Source organism: Micromys minutus (assembly GCF_963924665.1).
Source record: "Micromys minutus genome assembly, chromosome: 18".
NCBI classification, from domain to species: Eukaryota; Metazoa; Chordata; class Mammalia; order Rodentia; family Muridae; genus Micromys; species Micromys minutus.
Genome location: NC_137953.1, coordinates 50048957 through 50070416, shown reverse-complemented (window position 1 = coordinate 50070416; position 21460 = coordinate 50048957). Strand labels below are relative to the sequence as shown.

Sequence of the window (21460 nt, the reverse complement as noted above, 5' to 3'; positions counted from 1 at the left end):
TCACAGCAGGAAGCAGGCAGACACAGTGCAGGAGAAAGCTGAGAGTTGTACATCTTGATTCGAAGGCAACCAAGAGAGAGACTGGCATCTTCAGGAGGAAGCTCTATTCCACAACAGGTGGAGCCTGAGCATAGGAGGGGACCTCTAAAGCCATCTCCACAGTGACAACACTTCTACCAACAGGGCCACACCTCCTAATAGTAACACTTCCTATGGGCCAAGCATAGTCAAGCCACCACAGTCAGCCTAGCTAAAAGTCTGTGATCGATTCATGGAGCCAAGTTTTGGTGTAGATTCCTTTTTCCTCATGTCCCTTCTTTTTTTGTGCTGGGAATCGAACTCAGGGTCTTTCTTACATCAGTAGAGAAGGCTGAGCCCCAACCAGTCTTAATTTCACTCATCTATATATCCACTTATTTCCGAGCTGAGATGGAAGCCGGGGCCATACATTTCCTGGCAAATGTACCACTGAGCTATGTCTCCAGTGTCTTCTGCAACTTTAGATACATCTTTTTGAAGTTCGGTGTGGTGGCTCACTCCTTTAACCCAGCACTTGGGAAACAGAGGTAGTTGGATCTCTGTGAGTTCAAAGCCAGCCTGGTTTACAGAGGGAGTTCAGGGGTACACAGAGCAAAGTCTTTTTTGTTGTTTTTGTTTTGAGGCACAGTTTTGCTTGTGGCCCAAACTGGCTTTCATAAAACTAACAATGCCCCTGTCTCAGCTTCCTCGGTACAACCATATGCTACCATGGCTGGATATATATCTTCTTAAAGTTCAGCATATAGCCTTTCCCACCTGGCTCTTGCCAATTTGTGTATTCTAATATGCTGATAATGATAATAATGATGATGATAATAACAACAACAACATACAGGCTTTGTCTCAGTAAACCGCAGTATCTTATTTACATTTCTGTAGTCACGGGGAGGGGTGTGTGCGTGGCATGGCATATGTGTGGAGGTCAGAGGTCAGTTTTCAGGATTTGGTTCTTCTCTCACCATGGGGATCCCGGGGACTGAACTCAGGTCACCAGGCTCAGGGGTGAGTGTCCTATAGAGACTGGGCTGAATCATGAGAGCATCATCCAATTTCCCATCAAAACTAAGAGGTCTGGTCCTCAGGAACACGGCTGCAAATGGCAGGAAGCTAGGGAAACCCAGCTTAAGGGCAAAGAAACTTCAGTTTTCTACCAGGGGCAGAAGTGGGCAGCTTGCAGGCAGGCTCTTCTTAGCCTCTGCCAACTGGGGCCAAAGGCTCTTCTCTTTCCCTGAACTCAGAGTAGAAAACCTGCTTGTGAGGGAGGGAGAGGGAACCCCCAGGATCCACATGGCAGGCAGGGAGAGTAGAGAAAATGCTATTGTGTCATGGGAGGACAGATGCTGGGCAGGCAGCGCCGCTGAAGTCGGAGGCCCTCATTCCGGGCGAGGTGTAAGTGAATCACTGGCAGGAAACAAACTGTGCTGAGCCATGTTTGCTCCTTCCCAGACCCTGAAACATGAAGTCTCACCAGTTTCCTGCAGCCCAGCCACACAGTCAGTCTGCAGCAGTGTTGGCTCAGTCCGGTGACCTCAGGGGTCTTTGCTTACCCTGGGGACCTCCTTCAGGCCAGTCTGGAAATGACTGTTCAGTCCAGGTGTCTTTGAATGGGCACTGTCTGCTCAACAACCCAAAGCTACCTCCCCCACACCTTACTGTTAACACCCCCATGTGTAAGACCTTAGTGCTTTCACTTATAACCAGGACTTTAAAATGTCCTCAACTTGGCTTCTTTAGACAGTGTCTCCAGAACTCTATAGCCCACACAGACCAGAAACTCGTGCAGCTCAGGTTGGTCTGGAACTGGTGGCAATCCTCCTGCCTCTGCCTCCCTAGTGTTGGGATTAAAGGTGTGCTTTCCCATGCCCCGTTACTTTTTGTTACCTTTTTTCTTTTTAATGATGAGGTCAGAAGATAAAGTTGCCAGAGTGAATTCTCTCCTTCTACCTTATGGGTTCCAGAGGGGAACTCAGGTCCTTAGGGTCAGCACAGATACCTTTACCAACTGAGCCATGCCTCCAGGCCCGATGGCATATATATACTTAAATTAATATATTATACTATGTATTATTATCTCTGAGTGTATGTATGTATCTCACGTGCAATTTAAGACAGAGTGGGAAGGGGAATGGGGAGGGGGGAGAGGGGGAGGGAGAGGGAAGGAAGGGGAGAAGGGGGGGAGGAGGGAGGGAGGGAGGAAAGGCGGGAGCGCTAACTGTTCCATCCGGTTCCAGAAACAGGTCCACACGTTGCCTTGGTAGAGGACTCTGAACTGGTGAGAAGTATACCCAGCCTCCCTGAATCGGGGGGCAGGGCATGTGGCTCAGTTTGTTTTAGGGATATGGTGGAGTTTTCCAAGAGGCTCCTTATTGGTTTCTTGTTCCCTTTACCCAGCAACCTAGAACTTGAGATGTGATTTCTGGCTGTCTTGAACCTTGAATGACCTTCCAAATAAATGGAAGTGAGAACTATGACGGGAGGACACTGGGCAGAAAGATGGGAACCTAATACCCATTTCGGTCTTACTTCCCAGCCCTGTGGTTCTGCCTTCGGGGAAGGCAGTTGGGGTGCATTGTGGCCGGGTCGCGATCAGTGTCCCCCACAGAATGCCCTCGAGGGTCTTCCTGCTCCGGCCTTGCTCCCGTACTTTGGTCCTGCAGGGCTGGCAGTTGGCAGGCTGGGGTTCTGTGTGCAGAGGACAGGTGTGGTAGTGGCATAGTGGGGATGCTTTGTGCCACCAGCCAGGCTCTCCCTCCCGAGGCGCGGAGCCGGAAGCAGCATGAGTCCCGCGCGCCCCCTGGCGGCGGAGACGAGGAGGGACTCTCAGGAGAACAGGTGGCGCCTTGGCAGCTCAGGGGTCACAGGGATCACAGCATCTGCCCCCCCACCCCCCACCCCCGGGCCGGAGGTTTTAGCTGTCTACAAACTTTCCAGCGGGGCGGGCGGGGCCTCAGTGTCCTTGGATCCTGGAAGTCACCTCCCTCCCCTCCCGAGGGATTGAGGCTGAAGGGACAGTCAGGTGGAGTGCAGAGCCTCCCACCCCGCCAGCCTCTGGTCCCTCTGCCTGGTACTTCCATTGTCCCCAAATGCTTCTAGGTTCTGGAATTTGCTTTCTATACAGAAAAACCCCAGCAGCAGGCAGAGGCTTCCAGGACTGTGCCTCCAATCAGCAGCGGGTGGGTGGGGCTGGGTGGGAGGTACCAAGCAAAATTCTCCCCCTTCCCCACTTCAGGCTTTGTCCCTGGGAAAGCACTGCATCACGGTATATCCTCGTTAATTAGATCTTAAAACAAACACTATACTTTTTTTTTCCTGCAAAACTTTGTTCTGGTAAAACAATAACAAAACGTCTGGGAGGCCGATGCAGGCAGATCTCTGAGAGTTCAAGGCTAGCATGGTCTACAGATCAAATTCCAGGACAGCCAAAGGCTAGGCAGAAAAACTGTCTCCAAACAAACAAACAACAAATAGTGTGTTTTGATTCTATTTTATGCATGAGTGCTTTTACCTGTGTATGTATGTGCACCATGTATTTGTGTGCCTGGTGCAGGTGGAGGTCAAAAGACTGGCATGTAGAAACGGGTGGCTGCAAGTTACCATGTGGGTGCTGGGAGCAGACTCAGGTCCCCTGGAAGAGCAGCCAGTGCTCTTAATCACTGAGCCATCTCTCCAGCCCCCGAAACATTTCACATCTGGAGACAGGCTTGTCCAAGCTGGCTTTCAACTCACACTCCCTGGTCTCCTCGGCACTGACCAGAGACTGGCTATGCCTTTGAGCAGAGAAATTAGCATCCGTGTTGAGATACACGCTGAACTAAAGTTGTCATTACCATCACTAAAGTGAAAAATAACCCATTAATTTTCAACAATCAATTGTACAGCAATTGGGTCATAGAGTTAAATAAAACCCATTCCATCTGCAGACACCAAACCTCGACATTATTGCTGATACCAAGATGTGCTTGCAGATAGGAGTCTGGTATGGCTGTTCTCTGAGAGGCTCTTCCAGCAGCTGACTGAGACAGATGCAGATACAGCCAACCATCGGACTGAGTCTGGAGACCCCAGTGGCAGAGTTAGGGGAAGGACTGAAGGAGCTGAAGGGGAACCCCATAGGAAGAACACAGTATCAGTTAACTGGACCCCTCGGAGCTCCCAGGGACTAAACCACCAACCAAAGAGTATAAACGGCCAGTCCAATGCTACATATACAGCCAAGAACGGCCTCATCTGTGGGAGGGGGCACTTGGTCCTGTGGAAACTTGGTGCCCCAGAGAAGGGGGATGCTAGAGGGGTGAGCAGGAGTGGGTGGGTAGGTGGGGGGGGGAGCACCTACTTAGAGAGAGGCAAAGGGGAGAAGGAGGAGTTGTGGACTGTGGAGGAGAAATGGGAAGGGGGATTACATTTGAAATGTAAATAAATACAATTAATGAATTAAAAAAATGGAAAAAAGACCAGTAATCATCAAAGTTAGTTTTTGCTTTTGTTTTCTGTTGCTTTGTTTTTCGAGACAGGGACTCTCTATGTAGCCCTAAGTATTCTCAAACTCATGTTTGCCTACCTCTGTATCCTAAGTACCACCTACAATAATAACATTTAAAATTACCTATGGAGACAGCAGTCTATATTCCTGCACCAGAGAGTGGGTTCCTGATCAATTTTTATTGATACTGAAGGTTGAACTCAGGGCCTCACATACAGGTTTCCACCACTGGATTACATCTCCTGGACTTACAGTTGATTTTTATGTTTTGTCTCTACTGAAGGACTCAGAAGCATTGGGAACACTGCCATCAGTAGAAATGGGTGTGTTGGGGGACAAGTCCTGACTCTCACATCACATCTGGACCAAAACAGGTCAGCCATTGTATATTTGATTGGGTTGCTGATGGCAGAAGGTTCCAGTAGGTGCTGGCCATGGATTGTCTGCACTTGGAATAGTGTGAGCTCATAGGGTCCTGCCTGGCCCTCTCCCAGATATGGCCCCAAGATGGAGGTGCTCACAATGGAATCCTCAGAGGGCAGAGCTTTCTGCATACAGGACTTTCCAGAGCAGTGGTTCTCAACCTTCCTAATGCTGTGACCTTTTAATACAGTCCCCAGTCATAAAGCTATCTCATCATTGCTATTTCATAACTGATTTTGCTATTACAAATCATAATGTGAATGTTTTCCGACCTTCCTTTGTGAAAAGGTCATTTGATCCCCAAAGGAGTTGGGAGCACAGGTTGAGAAGAACCATTGCTCTCGAGGAAGAGCATGCTTCTCTGATGCTACCAGCACAGAACTTTTCTGAAATCTGCAGAAGGGTTTCTTGTTTTGTTTTGTTGAGGATCTATGTACAGCAGGTTAACTTTGTGCGTAATGTACCTGCTTCTGCCTACGGAGTCAGACAGAAGTAAAGGTGTGCACCATGCCTGGCCCAAAAGAGCGTCTTTAAAACATCAGTCCAATCTTTTCAAATATACACCAGGGACTTATAGCTAGGCTGCCGGGGAACGGGGGCTATTTGTCCTGTTTGTGGGCTAAGGTGCAGCGAAGGTCACACTATGTCGTCCTCCTAGCACTCTCCCGATTCATGAGTGCAAATCTGTGGTCACCTCTTATGGCCTCAAAAAACTCACACATCTACATATGAAAAACATATACATAAGTATTTGTATAATCCATCACCACAGACAGGCAAACAGCCCTGAATTAGAGGGAACACTCCTTTGAGGTAACTTTAAATACTCAAGGGGTTGGATAACTTTTCCCTTCCCAGAAGTTGTGTAGCTCTGGAGACCAGGCCTCAGCCACAATTAACTTACTTGGGGTCTGTTTGGTGGGTATCCTAAACCTTGTCTTCCTTCTTTGTTGAGTAGGGCACCCCAAGATGCAGTGTTTTAGCAAAACCCCAGAGGATCTGTTGGCTTTCAGACAGAGTTAAGGGCAACTTCTGGTCTGGGACCCCCAACTTTCTAAAATCACAAAATCTCAGGAAAGCAAGACCAGCTATTGACACCCAGAGGGGCACTGAGAGAGGTCACTGGTAGGAAGGACTATGAACTCCTGGGGCCCTTATTCCCCCAATCAAAAAAAAAAAAAAAAAAAAAAAAAAAAAGTTCTGTGAACTCCAAAGCTCCAAACACGTATTAGGATCTTAGTGTTCCAAGTGGGGAATCCCACAGTAGCCTCTGATAGCAGCACGTGGTACTGAGGCAGGTCTGCAGAGCCAGCACCAGCCTTCACTGTTTAGATAAGGGATAGTGCTGAACTGCTGTTTCAGGGGTGCCTCATTGCCCTACCTCACTCAAGGAACAGTTCAAGGTATCTGGTGCCTGCCCTCCTTCCCCTTGCTGATTTTCTCTCAACAGGCAGCTACGGGACAGGCTCCGGGGGACAGGCTCCGGGAGACAGCACGGGGATGCCTGGTTAATAAATCATTGGAACTGAGTCCAGGAAACCCGGGTAGCTCAGAAGACTGGACAGCACTGCCACCTGCTGGCTGGCCAGGGAGTGTGAGCTGTAACGGAACTGAAAGGCTGCTCGGGAAGGGCAGTCAGAATCAGGCACACAGGCTCTAGTCCAGACTAGGTTCACGTCCTCGCAGGGATGGCTGTGACGCTCACACCTCAGCCACCTGTCCGTAGGCGCGCCCTCTTGGTTATTACTGCCCGAGAATGACACACTATCTCTGATTTGTCCTTTGTCACGTTGGATTATGTGGGCAGCTCTGAGTGATCAAGTTCAGCCATTTGCCAAGGTATATACACATTTTATTTAAAAAAGTTTACAGTTTTCATTATCCACAACTATTAAGGTTATAGTCAGAGGAGGCATGTGTCCAGGTGACAGACATGCCCACTAGATCATCACAATGTAAGGAAGGCGGAAGGGAGGAGAGAGGGTGAGGAGAAAGCTGTAAAAAGCTCAGATTTCAATTAAGGGCTGGTAAGTCCCTTTTATCTCTTCAAGTATCACACAAAGTGTACCAAATACAATCAGTAATTAAAGGCCATTTTTTCCCACACCCACAGCTGAGTAATTGCTAAACCAAGAGCCCTGGCCACTCCTCAGGTGAGTGGGGAACTGCTCACCCATGGCCCCCAAGGGCCATCACTCCATCCAATTCCTAAAGAGCGGGTCAAGGTGTTCAGTGGCCAGAGGAAGATGGACATGGATTCAGAAGTCCAAAGGATGCAGTTCTTTGTGCCCAGTCCAAAACGAGTTGGTTTCACTTGGCAAGGCTGTGACCCAGTTAAAGTTGCTAACTTTTGCAAATGGCTTTACTTTTCTGAGACACTAAAACACAGGGTCACATGCCTTTTAAAATTCAATGCCAGCACCTCACCCGGGAGACTAGAAACTGGCAGAGGATCTGCCATGATTCTTGGTCACCCCAAAGGGTAGCCTAGAAAATCCAAGTATGAGGTCAAGGCCAACTAGAACTCAGGAGCCCTTTCCAGGGCACAGCTCCTCTGAGAAGGGACACTCCTCAGGAGCCTAGATCAGCCGGTTGGCAATTGGAACAGTGCTTGAAGTAGACAAGCAGTGCTGGAGAGGTGCTGCGACTCCCGGTAACTAGAGTTAATAGAAATGCTGGTTCAAACTGCTTAGCACTCTCCAGAGCATTACAAAGTGGGGGACACTGCTGACAGAAAAGTCAAATGCCAGGGTCTAGGTTGGCAACCATGGAACACAGCCTACTGGCCCCAGTGCTGGACTCCCAGGGCACAGGAACACAGGTCTGGGCTGCCAAGACACAGCCACTCTGCTTGTTGGTGTTTGGCAAGAGCTCAAGTCATCAACAAGGGCAAAGGATGGCTTCTGCTAGTAAAGCACAAGGCAGGACCTCAAAAAAAAGGTAGATAAAGGGTAGGCAGATGCCAGCAGCAGCTCTGACTCACCACTGCCTCTCCAGAGGGGCTTGGTGTTGAAGCAGCCCTGCTGCAGATCTCACTGTGGGGCCCCAGAGTCTCAACTACAGCCAGGCTTTTCTTCTGGTGCTTTGCAATTGTGGGTATGGTCACCTAGTAACCAGGAGCAGGGAAGGGTCAGGAAGCTTGCATACTGCTTAACAGAGTCAAGGCCCCCGAGAGGTGCGACACGCACAGAACCAGGTCCAGAAAGTCAAGGGTGGAGTGACTTGAGGGCAGAACCCAGTGGCACTGTCACCAAACGTCCAGATGGACACTACACTGTCAGCTGTGCACTGACGTCACCCTGCATGGGAAGGAACGATGTCTCTTCACTGGAGCAAAGTGAGCCCCGGTGAGGGTCAAGATCTGTAGCTTCTCACACCTGTTCCCCAAACTTGGCTGTTTTGTTGGGTTTGTGTATTTTTTCCAACAATATCAAAAGCAATTATCTGCATTTTTTTTATTGAGGGGGAGGTTATCAGAATACTATTTTTATACAGTATTGAGAAAAATACATTTTTTTAAATTGTTTGAACTCACAATCACCACCCAGCAGTTCAAGCCTGCCCTAGGTAGCACCCACAAGGCTACAGCAGGAGCAAAGGGCTAATCCACAGGGAAGCAAGCTGCCAAGTGCCAGCAGAAACCCCTCCGCCCCACAACAGGAGATGGCGTGCAGAGGACAGCAGTGAACCAACCCCAGCACTACAGAACTGCATTTCCCCAAAGAAACCTTTTGCTTCATGCCCGTAATTAACATAAGAAAATGGTTTGTCTTTTTATTTAGGAAAATAATCATGCTAAAAGTTGTACTTTATAGATTCTCAAAGAAAGACTGATTGTGCTTTTTGAATTAAAAAAAAAAAAAAAAAAAAGATAGGAGTTTTCCAACCTCATTGACTTAACCCTTGTGGAATATAGCACTTCTAAACTAAAAACACATCAAAATAAAGGTTAGTCCAGTGGGACGTTCAGAAGGTCTTCAGAAGGTCTTATGATTGGCTCCTCCTACTGATCCGGTCCCGGCAGGAAGAATGCAGAACAGAGCTGCTGTCTAAACTGTCTCCACATTCCCTCCAGTCAGCTCCCAACTGCTGGGCAGGCTGCACGGCAGTTAGCCGGCAGCAGCAGGCCAGGCACTTCCGTCTTCTGACTGGCTATTTCCACAGAGGGAGAAAATGTCCCCTCAACCTGTCTCTGAGACAATTCACGAAGCTGGTTCTTCCCTACCTCGAGCCACTTTGGTACAAAAACTTTTGATTCAACTGTTACCCATTTCAAATTCAGGATGTTTTGGGTCTCAGATACCAACACTACCCACTCCCATAAGCAGTTGGCAGCTTCCAGGAAAACTAAGGCTGGAGTTCAAGGGCTGTACAGAGGCTCAAGCAACGAGGCCAGTCTTCCTCCATCTGATGGTCCACTGAGCGCCTTGTCCAGGAGGAGACTGTCTCTTGGTAGGTGAAAATTAAATCTGTAACCTGTCTAGTACTATTCGCACAAATTTAAAAAAGAAAAAAAAAAAAGAAAAAAAAAAAAAAACAAAAAACCAAACCAAACTGCTTCCAGTTTCCCGGCCCTGCCAGTCCAGGGCAATGTCAGTCCAACAGATCCAGCTCTCGGATCAGTTGTCATGCGTCTTCCGGTCACCTTTCCTCCTCCAGTCCTGTTCTCTCAATACGCTCTGCTGGATAACAAGCTGTGCACCCCAAAAGGAAATGGGTTCAGAAAATGCTTCCCAAATATTCTCCAAGGCAAAAAAACAGTGTGGCTGCAGGTCTGAGAGCAGGGAGGGCGGGACTCTACCTAGAAAAATGCACTTAAATCTCAGTTAAAAAAAAAAAAAAAACAACAAACCTAAAAAAGCCCCAAGTCTCACTTCTCATCAACTCTGTCTCACACTGCTCCTCACAAAGGCCACGCAGGCCGGGGAGCGGCTGGTGTGGGCAACCTCCCAAAGCGCTGTCCCAACCCTCTCTTTCCCACTCTGGAAACGCACTGTCCATCTCCATCCAAGAGCTGGTAGATGTGGTTTGTTTCTTTGGAACCATCAATCAGTAGAGAAGCAAACTTTTCCTGTTTTCTCATGTTTACCTATCGGAGCGGCAGTCTCACAGTTCAGCAGCACACAGGCTCTCTTGGCCAATGGGCTCGTGAATGCATGCATTCGGACCGCATATTGCTACCAAAATGGAATGTGGGAATATGCTATGCACCTCAGGTTGAGAAATGACCAAGAAATCAAGATCTAAAGGGTGATATATAATATATATATATCAATGCTATTATTCATAAAAACCTTGTTTAGTAATAAAAAAAATTGCTTTGTTTAAATATGAATATTAGAGTCTGCTTCTCATGGTTAGGAAATAATAGTCTTTCTGAAAAGCAGATGCCTTTTCTACTACAACTCCATGTCCTGGGCCTCATCTTCTGAGAAGTCAGACATAGAGCTCTCCGACGAGCTGTCGCCAGTGCCCTCCTCCTGTTCCTTCAGCGCCTCCTCCGTTGCGTACTTCTGGATGTACTCTGCACAGGGAGAGGGTGGGGGAAGAAAACACAGGGTGTGAGCTCAGTGACCCCAAGGTTCAAACACATCTGCTGTCCCAGTGTTAAGATAACAAAAAGCCAACGGGGATTCCAAAGAGGAAGTGGCGTGTCTGGGTTGGAGTGGGCAATCCACTTTTTACCTTCCATGTTAATAAGGTGATTATCTCCTTCACAGAAATGGTCCAGTGACACCACAGTGACCACCAGGACCTCCCACTCCTCAAAGATCTGCAGCTATGTAACCATAGCTCCATTCTCGCTGCTGGGCTTTGGAAGCAGACAGCAATATGGTCTCAGTGTGTTCCTCAGGAACGAGCTCCACGCATTCACTCGTCACCTCAACATTATGCTTCAAGAGCCTAGGCCAAAGTGCCGGCCGAAAACAAATTTAAGTGCTGCATAAACAACTTGTTCCTAAAAGTCCACTCTGTGTAAGTGAATTGCCTACATATACCAGGGCAGGGCAGTATCCCGCATATCCTCAGGATGTGTCTTTTCTTCCCTATGGTGCTGTTGAAGCCGCTTTGAGGAGGCAGGAGGTCACTTGGGCGTGCCAGTGCTGAAAAGGCAGCACATTTCCCACTTCCTTCGGTTCTGAGAGACAACAGTATACTCTTGGCTGGCCTGGAACTTGCTGTGTGCTTACCAAGAAGGAGGCTGGAGGGAACACTGCTGCTCTCCCACAGTCTTGAGTTCAAACCCCACAACCACACGGTGGCTCACAACCATCTGTAATGGGATCTGATGCCCTCTTCTGGTGTGTCTGAGGACAGTGACATAAAATATGCTGAATTACGTGCATGTGAGTGCATAGGTGGAGGCGTTACAGCGTGGGCTACTCTATGGCTGGAAACAACACTTGGGTTTTGAAAGAGCACCAAGTTCTATTAGCAACTGAGCCATTTCTCCTGCCCAGGGATTTTATCTCTGACTCCTGGCTGCCTAGTCCACCTTTCCTTTACAGAAGTTGCTACATTATTTTACGACATTTTAAAAAACAAAATGTCTAGAAAGCATCTGAGGAGAAGGCTTTTCAGAAGACCAAGAAATCATGAACAAGATGTGGAAATGAAACAGACACAAGGCAGAAGCTGCACTGTGACAGGAAATGGATGAGGTCTCAGAGAGGCAGCTAGAGACACTTAAGCCCCCACACTGTCAACTGTACTCAAGGGTATAGTCTAAGTGTCATCAGAAGTATGTGGCTAGGCTACTGAAAACTGAACAGTAACTTTAAAAAAGTCAGTCTCATATAGTCCATGCTGGCTTCAAAAATTTCTACACAGCCAAGGATAACCCTGAACTTCTGACCTCCTTGACTCAATGCCCTGTGCATGTGACAGCACAAAAAGTTTACGAAGTGCTGGGGACTGAACCCAGAGGTGTGCACGCTAGGCAGGCACTGTCTTAGCCGAGATACACCCTCCCAGCACTTGGGAGGTAGAGGCAGGTAGATCTATGTGAGTTCAAGGCCTTGGTCTAGAGAGCCAGTCCAGGACAGCCAAGGCCCCACAAAGCCCTGCTATAATAAATAAAAAACTCTAAAGAAAATGAGGCAGAATGTAGGTTTGGGTGGGTATGTGTTAATTAAGAAATTCTGATTGGGGTTGTATATCTGATACCTTAAATAACAGATATTTACGTTAAAATTTATAAAAGTAGTCAAATTATTGTTATAAAGTAGCAAAGAAATAATGTTATGGTGGGGTGGGGGTCACCACAACATGAGGAACTGTACTGAAGGGTCTCAGCATTAGGAAGGTTGGGAACAACTGCTCTACAGGCTAGTTTTTCATACTAACAGAGGAACACACTTTAGTAGCTCAAACTCATCCAACTAGACCGTCCCAGAATGACCCAACTAAGGAAAAGAGGTAGATTACCTCAGTGCTGAAGAACCTTGGCAAGCTGATGCCACGCAAAGATTTTGTGTGCATTTGCATATTTGCATGGAGGGTGATGTCAGGCATCTTTTTTGTTCTCCACCTTCTATTGAGCTCCAAGGATTCTCCTGTTTCTCTACTCATGCTAACAAGGCAGGTAGTTTAATGACAGAGTCATTTCTCCTGTCCCACTAGCAAAGGTGTTTTGGTTTGGTTGGTTTATACGGCATAGTGAAAATTTTGGAATTTTGGTTTCTTTAAAAATAGAACTATAATAATAATAATAATGATACTACTAATAATGTACTAGTAATAATGTATGTATCTCCCTCCCTCTCTCTCTCTCTCCAGTGTAACACTGGAATTTTGGGAACTTTGGAGAGCACATAAATGTTAGAGCCCCAGTAGGAGGTTGTTGGTTGTAGTGTGTTAGTAGTTGTGGTCAAAGAAACAGAAAGAAAGAAATTAGATTCAGGGATCCCTCTCTCCCATCCTTTCCTATCTAGTGTGAGGGGGTAAAACTGGGGAGATAAAGGGTAGGACAAAGAACGCACACCAAGTAGCAAAACCCAGCTACAACAGAGTCTCTCTATGCAGCCCTGGCTGTCCTCTGCCTCCTGAGTGTTGGCTGGCTTACTAGCAGAAGTTCTGAGCATAGGAATTACCTATTTTTAGACAATGCCAGGGTCCCCATGTCTACCCACTGGCTGCTTAGTACTCAAACTTGTGTTTAAACCTACATTTTAAAAAAGATTTATTTTTATATTTATTGAAGTGGATGTGTGTTACCAGAGACAGTGGATCCTCTAAAGTTGAAATCCTAGGCAGTAGTGGTGCTCAGAGCTGAATTCAGTCATTTGTGTGGTACACTGAATGAGAATGTCCCTCATAGGCTCATCTATTTGAATACTTGGCCCCCAGTTATCAAAACTGTTTGGGGAGGGAGGATCAGAAGGTGTGCCCTTACTTGAGGAGTTTTGTCACTGGTCTCTCCTCACACTAACAAAATAGTAACACAGCCACTTTGGAAAAGTAATGTGATGTTGAGGCATCATCTCTCTAGCAACTGCTGTATGCCTCACCTGCATTCTTAAATAGCATCAAGTAGATGTAAATGCTACCACCTAGGAAAGAGAAGTAGTTACAACTCTTCTGTGGTTAAGCATGCTAGGCTGTGACTACCACCGCAAAGATAACCTGGGAGAAGGGTCAGGCTTAGACACACCCACTCTGGAGTCATATACCTAGAGAGTTACCTAAAGCCATGAGTAAGGAACTCAGGGGGAGAAGAGAACCTGGGGGGGTAAAAGCATAAATTGGTCATAAGAGAATAGTGATATTTCAGAGAGCAGGAAACAGCAGAGCTGTAGCAGGAAAGGAGGAAGAGAAGCTCCAGCTTTGGCAGCAAAAGGAAACAATGGTACAGTTCCAGGGCAGGAAGCAAAAGCCTGAGTCCTAAGAAAAGCAGACAAGAGCTTTGGAAATAGGTGATCCCAGCAGCAAATGTACAAGCTGGTGAGTGGGTGAGTTTGAGAAATAAGGCAGGGACTTCATTTCCTGAATGGCACGGGAAAGATGGGGGAGTAAGGCAGGGCTGAGCTCAGGCCAAACAGCCACAACTATTGCAGATTACCAAGGATTGCAAACGGACACTCAATACGGACACCACAGAAAGTTAGAAGTTTTTGAGACAGAAGTAGCTAGCTACCCTAGCCTAAGATGAACACAGGTCTGGTTTCTTTGGTAACCAGTACCAGAGCAAACCCGTACAGTCAGGGTAATACTAAGTAAGGCTAATGGGTATGAGAGCTATAGAAATACTTTCTATATTAAGATACCCATGGTTTACAGACACTGGTAAATGAAGAAAATGTCAAAATTTTACCAAAGTTTCCTAACAAAATCTTATTTGGTTGAAACTGCATTTATCTTGGAATACATGGGTTTGGCTATGTAAATTAATGTGCTATGTTAAACTAGGTAATTAATTTGCAAAGTACTTGAGACTTATGAAAACAAACATTTCTACTTTATTTAAACAAAAATACTCAATGACACTCCATAAAAACCTGGGGACAGGAGAAGACAAACAGGAGACTTACTCAACACACGGTCCCCAATGTTCCTGTCTGACAGGAAGACCTGCGTATTCCAGCTCTCCTGACATCCCTACACTGCTATAGTTTGCAGACAGATTCTAACCACATGTTGAGGCTCCTGATGCTCTGCACCCTTTGCAGATGAGCACACTATTAGCTAACACGAGGGAACCTAGGGCCTACTATGTGCAGAAGGAGCAGACACTGCCACAGTTCCAGTCTCTTCCTTTTGTGTCATGCTTTATGCACCTACACTTTTCATAGGCAAGTTCTCAAATGCAGACCCAGGTAAAGGGCAAGCAAGGGTGATGGCTGTAGCACAACCCGGAAACACACTGAAGAGAAAGAAAAGGTAATGTGACATACAGTTCATGCTTTAGATGTCCTTTCATAGCCTTATGCAAGTGATTGGGCCTAAGTGTGGGAACATAGGCTCTGAACCCTAAGGGGAGTCAATGAGCCACTAGAGTCTCTTCTTAGAGAAAACCTACAAGGAACGGAGTCACTTAAGGAGGCTTTATGCTGGTGGTGGTAGTGTGAGCCTTTAATCCCAGCACTGAGGAAGCAGAGGCAGGTGGATCTCTCGAGTTCCAAGACAGCATGGTCTACAAAGTGAGTTCCAGGACAGCCAAGGATACATAGAGAAGCCCTGTCTTACCTTTAATCTTCTGCTTGTACTCTTCTGGTCGGTGGAGATACATGGCTGCAGCGTCGCCATTGAGGGGATCTATGGGGTTAGGGTAGGCCAGCAACTGGGGCAGGAAGGACTCAAATATATTGGTAAGATCTGAAAAAACAAAAACAAAAAACCCCTTCATGGATAGGAACATGCAATCTCACCTAATTAATGAGTTCAGTAGTCAACAATGCTCTCTCTAAAACTATTTTTTATTTACATGTATGTGTTTTAGGCTGCATTAATGTATGTGCATCATGACAAATTAATGACCAAAGGGTGCTGGAAACTACATGTATGTCCTAGAAGAACAGCAGGCACTCTTAACCACAGAACCACCTCTCCACTCTCCCACACCTTCTCCCCTCTTGCTCACCTGCTTAAATACTATACTCAGCTACAATGGAGATGATTTTCCACAATAACATAGCAACACCAACTAGATTTAAAATTAAAACCTAAGCAGCCATATAAGCATATGCAGAACATTCCTGATTTAAATTCACTCCATTTCCCAAACTGAGAAACACACACTATGATTACACATCATAGTCCCAATAATCTATGCCACTCCAAGCTACTGTAATTCCTTTGTAAAACATTCCTGTGTGCATGCAAGGACTACGAGAGAGGGAATGTCTGCTGTGGTACGTACTGAAGTCAGGTAACTCTGTGGAGCTGGCTTTCCATTTTACATGCATTCAGGGGATGCAGGAAGCCAAGTGTGCATGGCAAACAGCTTACCCACACTAAGCCATGTTGATATGTACTGAGGAGATCCTCACCACATACTCCAAGTGATGCCATGTAGCCTTGCCCCACCAAGTTATCCCTGATTGGTCAATGGAGATGCCTACGCCTATAGCTGGGCAAAGAAGAGCCAGGCAGAGATTCAGTTCTTTTATGGGGGAGGGCAAAGCGAGATGAAGAGAGAGGAGGACAGAGAGAGAGAGAGAGAGAGAGAGAGAGGTTTGGCCAACTGGAGGAAGAGTGGCCCAGCCAGACCTGGCAGGGAAGTGGACAAATGAGTGTAGAGGCTGATGTCTGCCAGGCTCTAGTGCTTTAAGGCTTATTATAAATACAAAGGTTTTATGTCTTACCTGGGAACTGAATGATCAAAGGTGAGGTAGAAATCCCTTATTAACTAGCTCAAAGTGAGTCAGTTTCCTGTAAATATTTTTGTCTTAGGCATGTGAGTGTTTTATGCCTGCATATATGTCTGTGTACCATGTGTGCAGGGTCTACAGCTGCTGGAAGTAAGCGGCATCACAACCTCCTGGAACTGGATAGAGTCATGAGGCTGAAAGCCAACCTGGCTACCTAGTGAATTCCAGACCAGATGGAGAAAAAAAATGACAATTTTTACAGGATTTGCTTGATATTTAATATTCTGCTCTCCCAGCTCACTAAGTAGCTCAGCTGGCTTTGAACTCATGATCTCCTGAATGCTGGGATTGTAAGAATAAATTGGAATTAACTTATACTAGATATAGATAAAATGAAATTCAATTATTCACGATAAGGGCAGAAACCTGCACAACTCAGTTATAAATAACTAAGACAGATAAGCAACCTTCTGTTAGTAGGGATGTGATTTCATCCTCAGCCCTCTTCCTACTTCAACTACCCTGTCATAAAACCAGTCTGGTCTCTAGAGGGAACACTGAAGTAACAACCCCTCTACCTTGTCCCTTTGTTCTCACTGGATTTGGTCTATTTTTAGAGTGACTGCCTATGTACTGTTGTTACTGCCCAGCCGCACTACCTGTGGATCCCCAGGGAACTGATTGGATATGGAGGCACGGCATCCATCACAACAGTGTACGTGCTAACGTCTACTGGGTAGAGACCAGAGATGCTATTAAATGTTATTTATACAGGGGCTGGAGAGAAGGCTGAGAGAATTAGAGAACCCACATTCAATTCCCGGCACCACATGGTAGCTCACAACTGTCAACTTCAGTTCTAGGGGACCCAACACCCTCACACAGACAATACATATACCCATTTAAAAAGCAAAAAAACAAAACAACAACAACAACAAAAAGATTCACCTACAACAAAGAATTATCAGGACCAAAATGTTCAGTACAGCTCACGGACACCACAGATGAGCGTCACACACAAGGGGCTGACACCGAGACGCAGCACAGTGGTAGATGCTGACCTAGCAAGCCAAAGGCCCTAAATTTACTCCCAACACTGTAAAAGAAAACCTTTAGACTGTAGGTTCTTCCTGCTCACTTCCTGGAATAGTCTCAAACTGCGCTTCTCAATTAAACATTTTGCAGAGCTAAAATTTCCTATCTTGGGGCTGGAGAGAAGGCTCAGTGGCTAAGAGCACCGACTGCTCTTCCAGAGGTACTGTCAAATCCCAGCAACCACATGGTGGCTCACAACCATCTGTAATGAGATCCAATGCCCTCTTCTGGTGTGTCTTAAGACAGCTACAATGTACTCATATGCATAAAATAAATAAATCTAAAACAAAATTTTCCTATCTCTGACTTATCCAAATTAGCTGTCACAAATCCTGTCTGCTAAGCACCTGAGATGTGTTGAGTGTGAATCAGGAAGTGTTTCAATTTCCTGAAGCCTGATTTGAACACTGAGACGTGGGCAGTAGATCCTGTACAGTTCCCAGGTAGCTTGCTGTCTGTTCTCCCACTGAGTAGTTCCATCTAGAATGTAAAGACACAACTCAGAGGTTCCACCGAGGCTCTTAAAGGGACATCTTCGGAACAGTCCCACACCAGGACCCCAGTACTAAAGTGTTTTAAACAAGAAGGCAATCAAAACAACTTCTAAAACTTTATAACTTTTAAAATCTAAAAGCAACATGTTCTTCAAACTAGTGATTCTTCTACCTCAGTCTTTCCAATTGCTAGCACCACGCCCAGATAAAGATAGCACCACTATCTTTAAGACATGTCAAGGGGCTGGGAATGTGGTCCAATGGCATGTACAAAACCCTGGGTTTGAGCCCTAGCACCCCCCACACAACGCAGCCTCAGCTCTGCACACCTGTGGGCCTAGCACTTGGGTGGTGTATGTGGAAGTATGCTGGGACTCGGAGGCACATTCCTGTAATCTTAGTGGTCCACAGGGGGATGTGGACACAAGCAGGCGAAATTATGAGACAGCTAGACTATACACGAGACCTATTTCCCACCCAAACCAAAGACCAAAAAACCCCAAGATCAAATATATGTATTTAGTTTAGTTGCCTTCCCAATCTAATTCTGGGGAGAATGAATTAAGTATGACAGTGGGTTAAGTGCTGTGCATAGTGGTGCATGCCTTTGATCTCAGTACTGAGAACACAGAGGCAGGAGGATGTCTATGAGTTTGAAGTCAGCACTAGAACACAGTGACTTCCAGGAAGCCATGACTACGCAGGAAGAATGTCTTAAACAAAAACCCAACAACAAAACCCCACACAGACAATGGGTTAAAAATGCCATGGGGCTGGAGAGATGGCTTTTCTTCCAGAGCTCCAGAATTCGATTCCTATCAATCACATGGTGGTTTAAAACACCTGATGCTCACTGTAGTATACAATGGTACTTTCCAAATTAAATCTGAAAAGTAGAGAATTTGCAAGCAAAAGTCCCTGAGATGGTTGCTAATTGTGGTTTCAGTGGGGCAAAGCATGCCATTCCTAGACGTCCACAGGACTGTTAGTAAAACCATCTGTAGTGGGATCTGATGCCCTCTTCTGGTGTGTCTCAAGAAAGTAGCTCACATACATAAAATGAATAAACCTGAAAAGAAAAGGAACAGAGGCTCGCAGAGGTTATAGGGTGTTATGCTGCTTCTGGCACTGAGTGGAATACACCATCTCATCTTCATGAGGAGGCAGGCTCTCTGCAGCACAACTGTGGTCTCCCTGCAGCTTCCCTTCCTCTCAGAAGCAAGGCTAGCATAGCAGGCTTTAAACACTGAAATGTCTAGGCTGCCTCTGGGGCTACTTCAAAGTGACAATTTGCTTGTTCTCAAGTCCCTAGCATAGGAAAATAGCCCATGCCACTCACAGGGATCTGAGGACATGCACTGCCACGTTTTTTGTGACAGGTGTTGCTGGCATGGATTACTAACAACAACATGAACTAAAGTACAGGTTTGTTCTCTGTTCAGAAGGGCTCTGGTGCTAGAAGAACAATGTAGATGGCCTATTACATAGCCAGGGAATGCTTGTATCCCAGGAAGACATCCAGTAGTAGTAACCTTGCCTACTACTTTTAAGTAGCTTTGCCAATGTGTCTGCCCCAAACAGATAAATTCCTTGTGTTAAAGTTCCATGGACGTCTAGGAATGGCACGCTTTGCCCCACTGAAACCACAATTAGCCATCATTTCAAGGGCTTTACTTGCAAATTATTTGCTTTTCAGATTTAATTTGGAAAACACCATGGCATACCACAGTGAGCATCAGATGTTAAAACTGTTGTGGTGGGGCTGGTTCAGTAAAAATGGTGCTTGCCTCTAAGTTTTCTTTAAGACCTGGCAAGTTTGAATCCTCAGAATGCATGAAAAAGCCAGGGACACACACTTGTCAGCCCTGTGCTGGTGAGACAGTGGCAGAGGTAGGCAGGTCCCTGGAGCTTGCCGGCCAACTAGCTTTGCCAATTTGGTGACATTCTATACCACTAAGAAACCCTGCCTCAAACAGCACAAATATCTGAGAAAGAGCACCCAGCTGGTTGTCCTCTGACTTCTTGACAGTTGTCTACACTCTCACTGTCTATACTGCCCACACACTGACTGCCCATCCTCTGGCTGTGCAGGCACCAAATGAGCTTCATGTGATTTCATAGTATTTGTAATTAAAGAACTCGCTCTGTAGCACATGCATTTTGTCCCAGCATTTGGAAGCAGCCTGGTCTCTATATATAGTTGAGTTCCAAAAAAAAAAAAAAAAAAAAAAAAAAAAAAGGCTACAAAGTAGAAAAATTAGCTTTGTGTACACACTTTGGAAGCTCACTGTCTTGTAAAATTGAAGAAATAAATGTATGCTGATAAGTATAAAATCTGATAATTCCTTCATATTTCTAGTTTTATTAGATTTGACATGCATAAAATTAATTTTGTGACCATCCATTGCCTTCATCATGATGGAGGAAGTGGGTTCATTCACCACTCTTATCCTTGGGCTCTGGTGGTTTGAATAAGGGTCCCCAAAGGTTCCCAGCTGGTGGGCTGTTTAGGATGGCTCCCTCTCTGGCTACTACCACTGCAGATAAGAAAGGGCTTGGGTCAGGTGGCACTTGAGTAAGTTCTCCACTGCTGTCCCGGCCATGCCTACTCCCATGACAGTGATGGACTGACCCTCTGCACTGTAGGCTGGCCCCAATTAAATGCTTTCCTTTCTAAGTTGCTTTGGGTATAAAAAATAAAAAGATAGACCCCAAACCTCAGAAAGGAGTTTTTCTGTTTGTTTTTGTTTTGTTTTCAAGACAGGGTTTCTCTGTGTAGCCCTGGCTGTCCTGGTAGGAAGAAAGAAGAGGAAGTAAAAATCTTGCTCACACTTGACAGAGAAAAAGATGAACTCAAGTCTCAGGGTGTCAATTCCTGTGATCTAGAACCCATGATTCCTTTTCTGAGCTACACAGGGCTTTCCTGGGATTCTGGCCATTGCAATTCAAATTTATGGCTAAGTAAATTGTGGTCATCTTAGAATTTTTAAAATTTCATCCTGAAATAGGCAGACAAGAGAAAACAGCTGGGTGGTGGTGGCTGGGCCAGAGGCAGAGGCAGAACTGCTCTGCAGAGCTGACTTCCACAGAAAACCTTGTCTTGAAAAACCAAAAACAGAACAAGAAAAAAGGAGATTGAAACAGAGTAACTAATTAAAGACTCCCACTTTCCTTTGATTATTTTTATAACTTTAGGCTAAGTAAGAGATGTTGAAAATCTTCTACCAGCCTCTGGAAAACAACAACAAAACAGATTTGGGACTTGTTTAAACACCACTTACAATTCCCTCCTGCTTACAGTACACAAACAGTGAAAAACTACAATGAGATTCTACAAAAAAAAAAAAAAAAAAAAAAAAAAAAAAAAAAAAAAAAAAGGAGGAGGAGGAGGAGGAGGAGGAGGAAGAGAAAAACTACTCAGTCACCCCCCCCTCAAAAGTCAGGGACTGAATTGTGTAGACCTGGCTGTCCTGGCATTCAAGAATATGTCCAAAACTCAGAAACCAACGGGCACAAGGTTTCAGCACATGGGAGCGTGGGCAGAGGAGGCTCCTTACTTGTTGCCCAGGAGTAGTGATTAAGTAAGAGGCCATAACCTTTAAAGGCACACCTCTAGTGAC

The 21460-nt window shown here is 45.9% G+C and overlaps 1 protein-coding gene across 1 annotated transcript in view; it reads right to left on the bottom strand.

Moving 5' to 3' along the window:
• Nucleotides 1-6772: 6772 nt before the first annotated feature.
• The window catches only part of UBE2H (ubiquitin conjugating enzyme E2 H), a 68606-nt gene continuing 53918 nt past the window's right edge, over nucleotides 6773-21460 (bottom strand). Inside the window, exons 6-7 of the mRNA XM_080932048.1 lie at nucleotides 15128-15256; nucleotides 6773-10466 (exon numbers count right to left, since the gene is read on the bottom strand). Coding sequence (XP_080788174.1) covers nucleotides 10342-10466; nucleotides 15128-15256 — 254 coding nt within the window. The 3' untranslated portion in view covers nucleotides 6773-10341. The remainder of the gene's footprint in view (nucleotides 10467-15127; nucleotides 15257-21460) is intronic.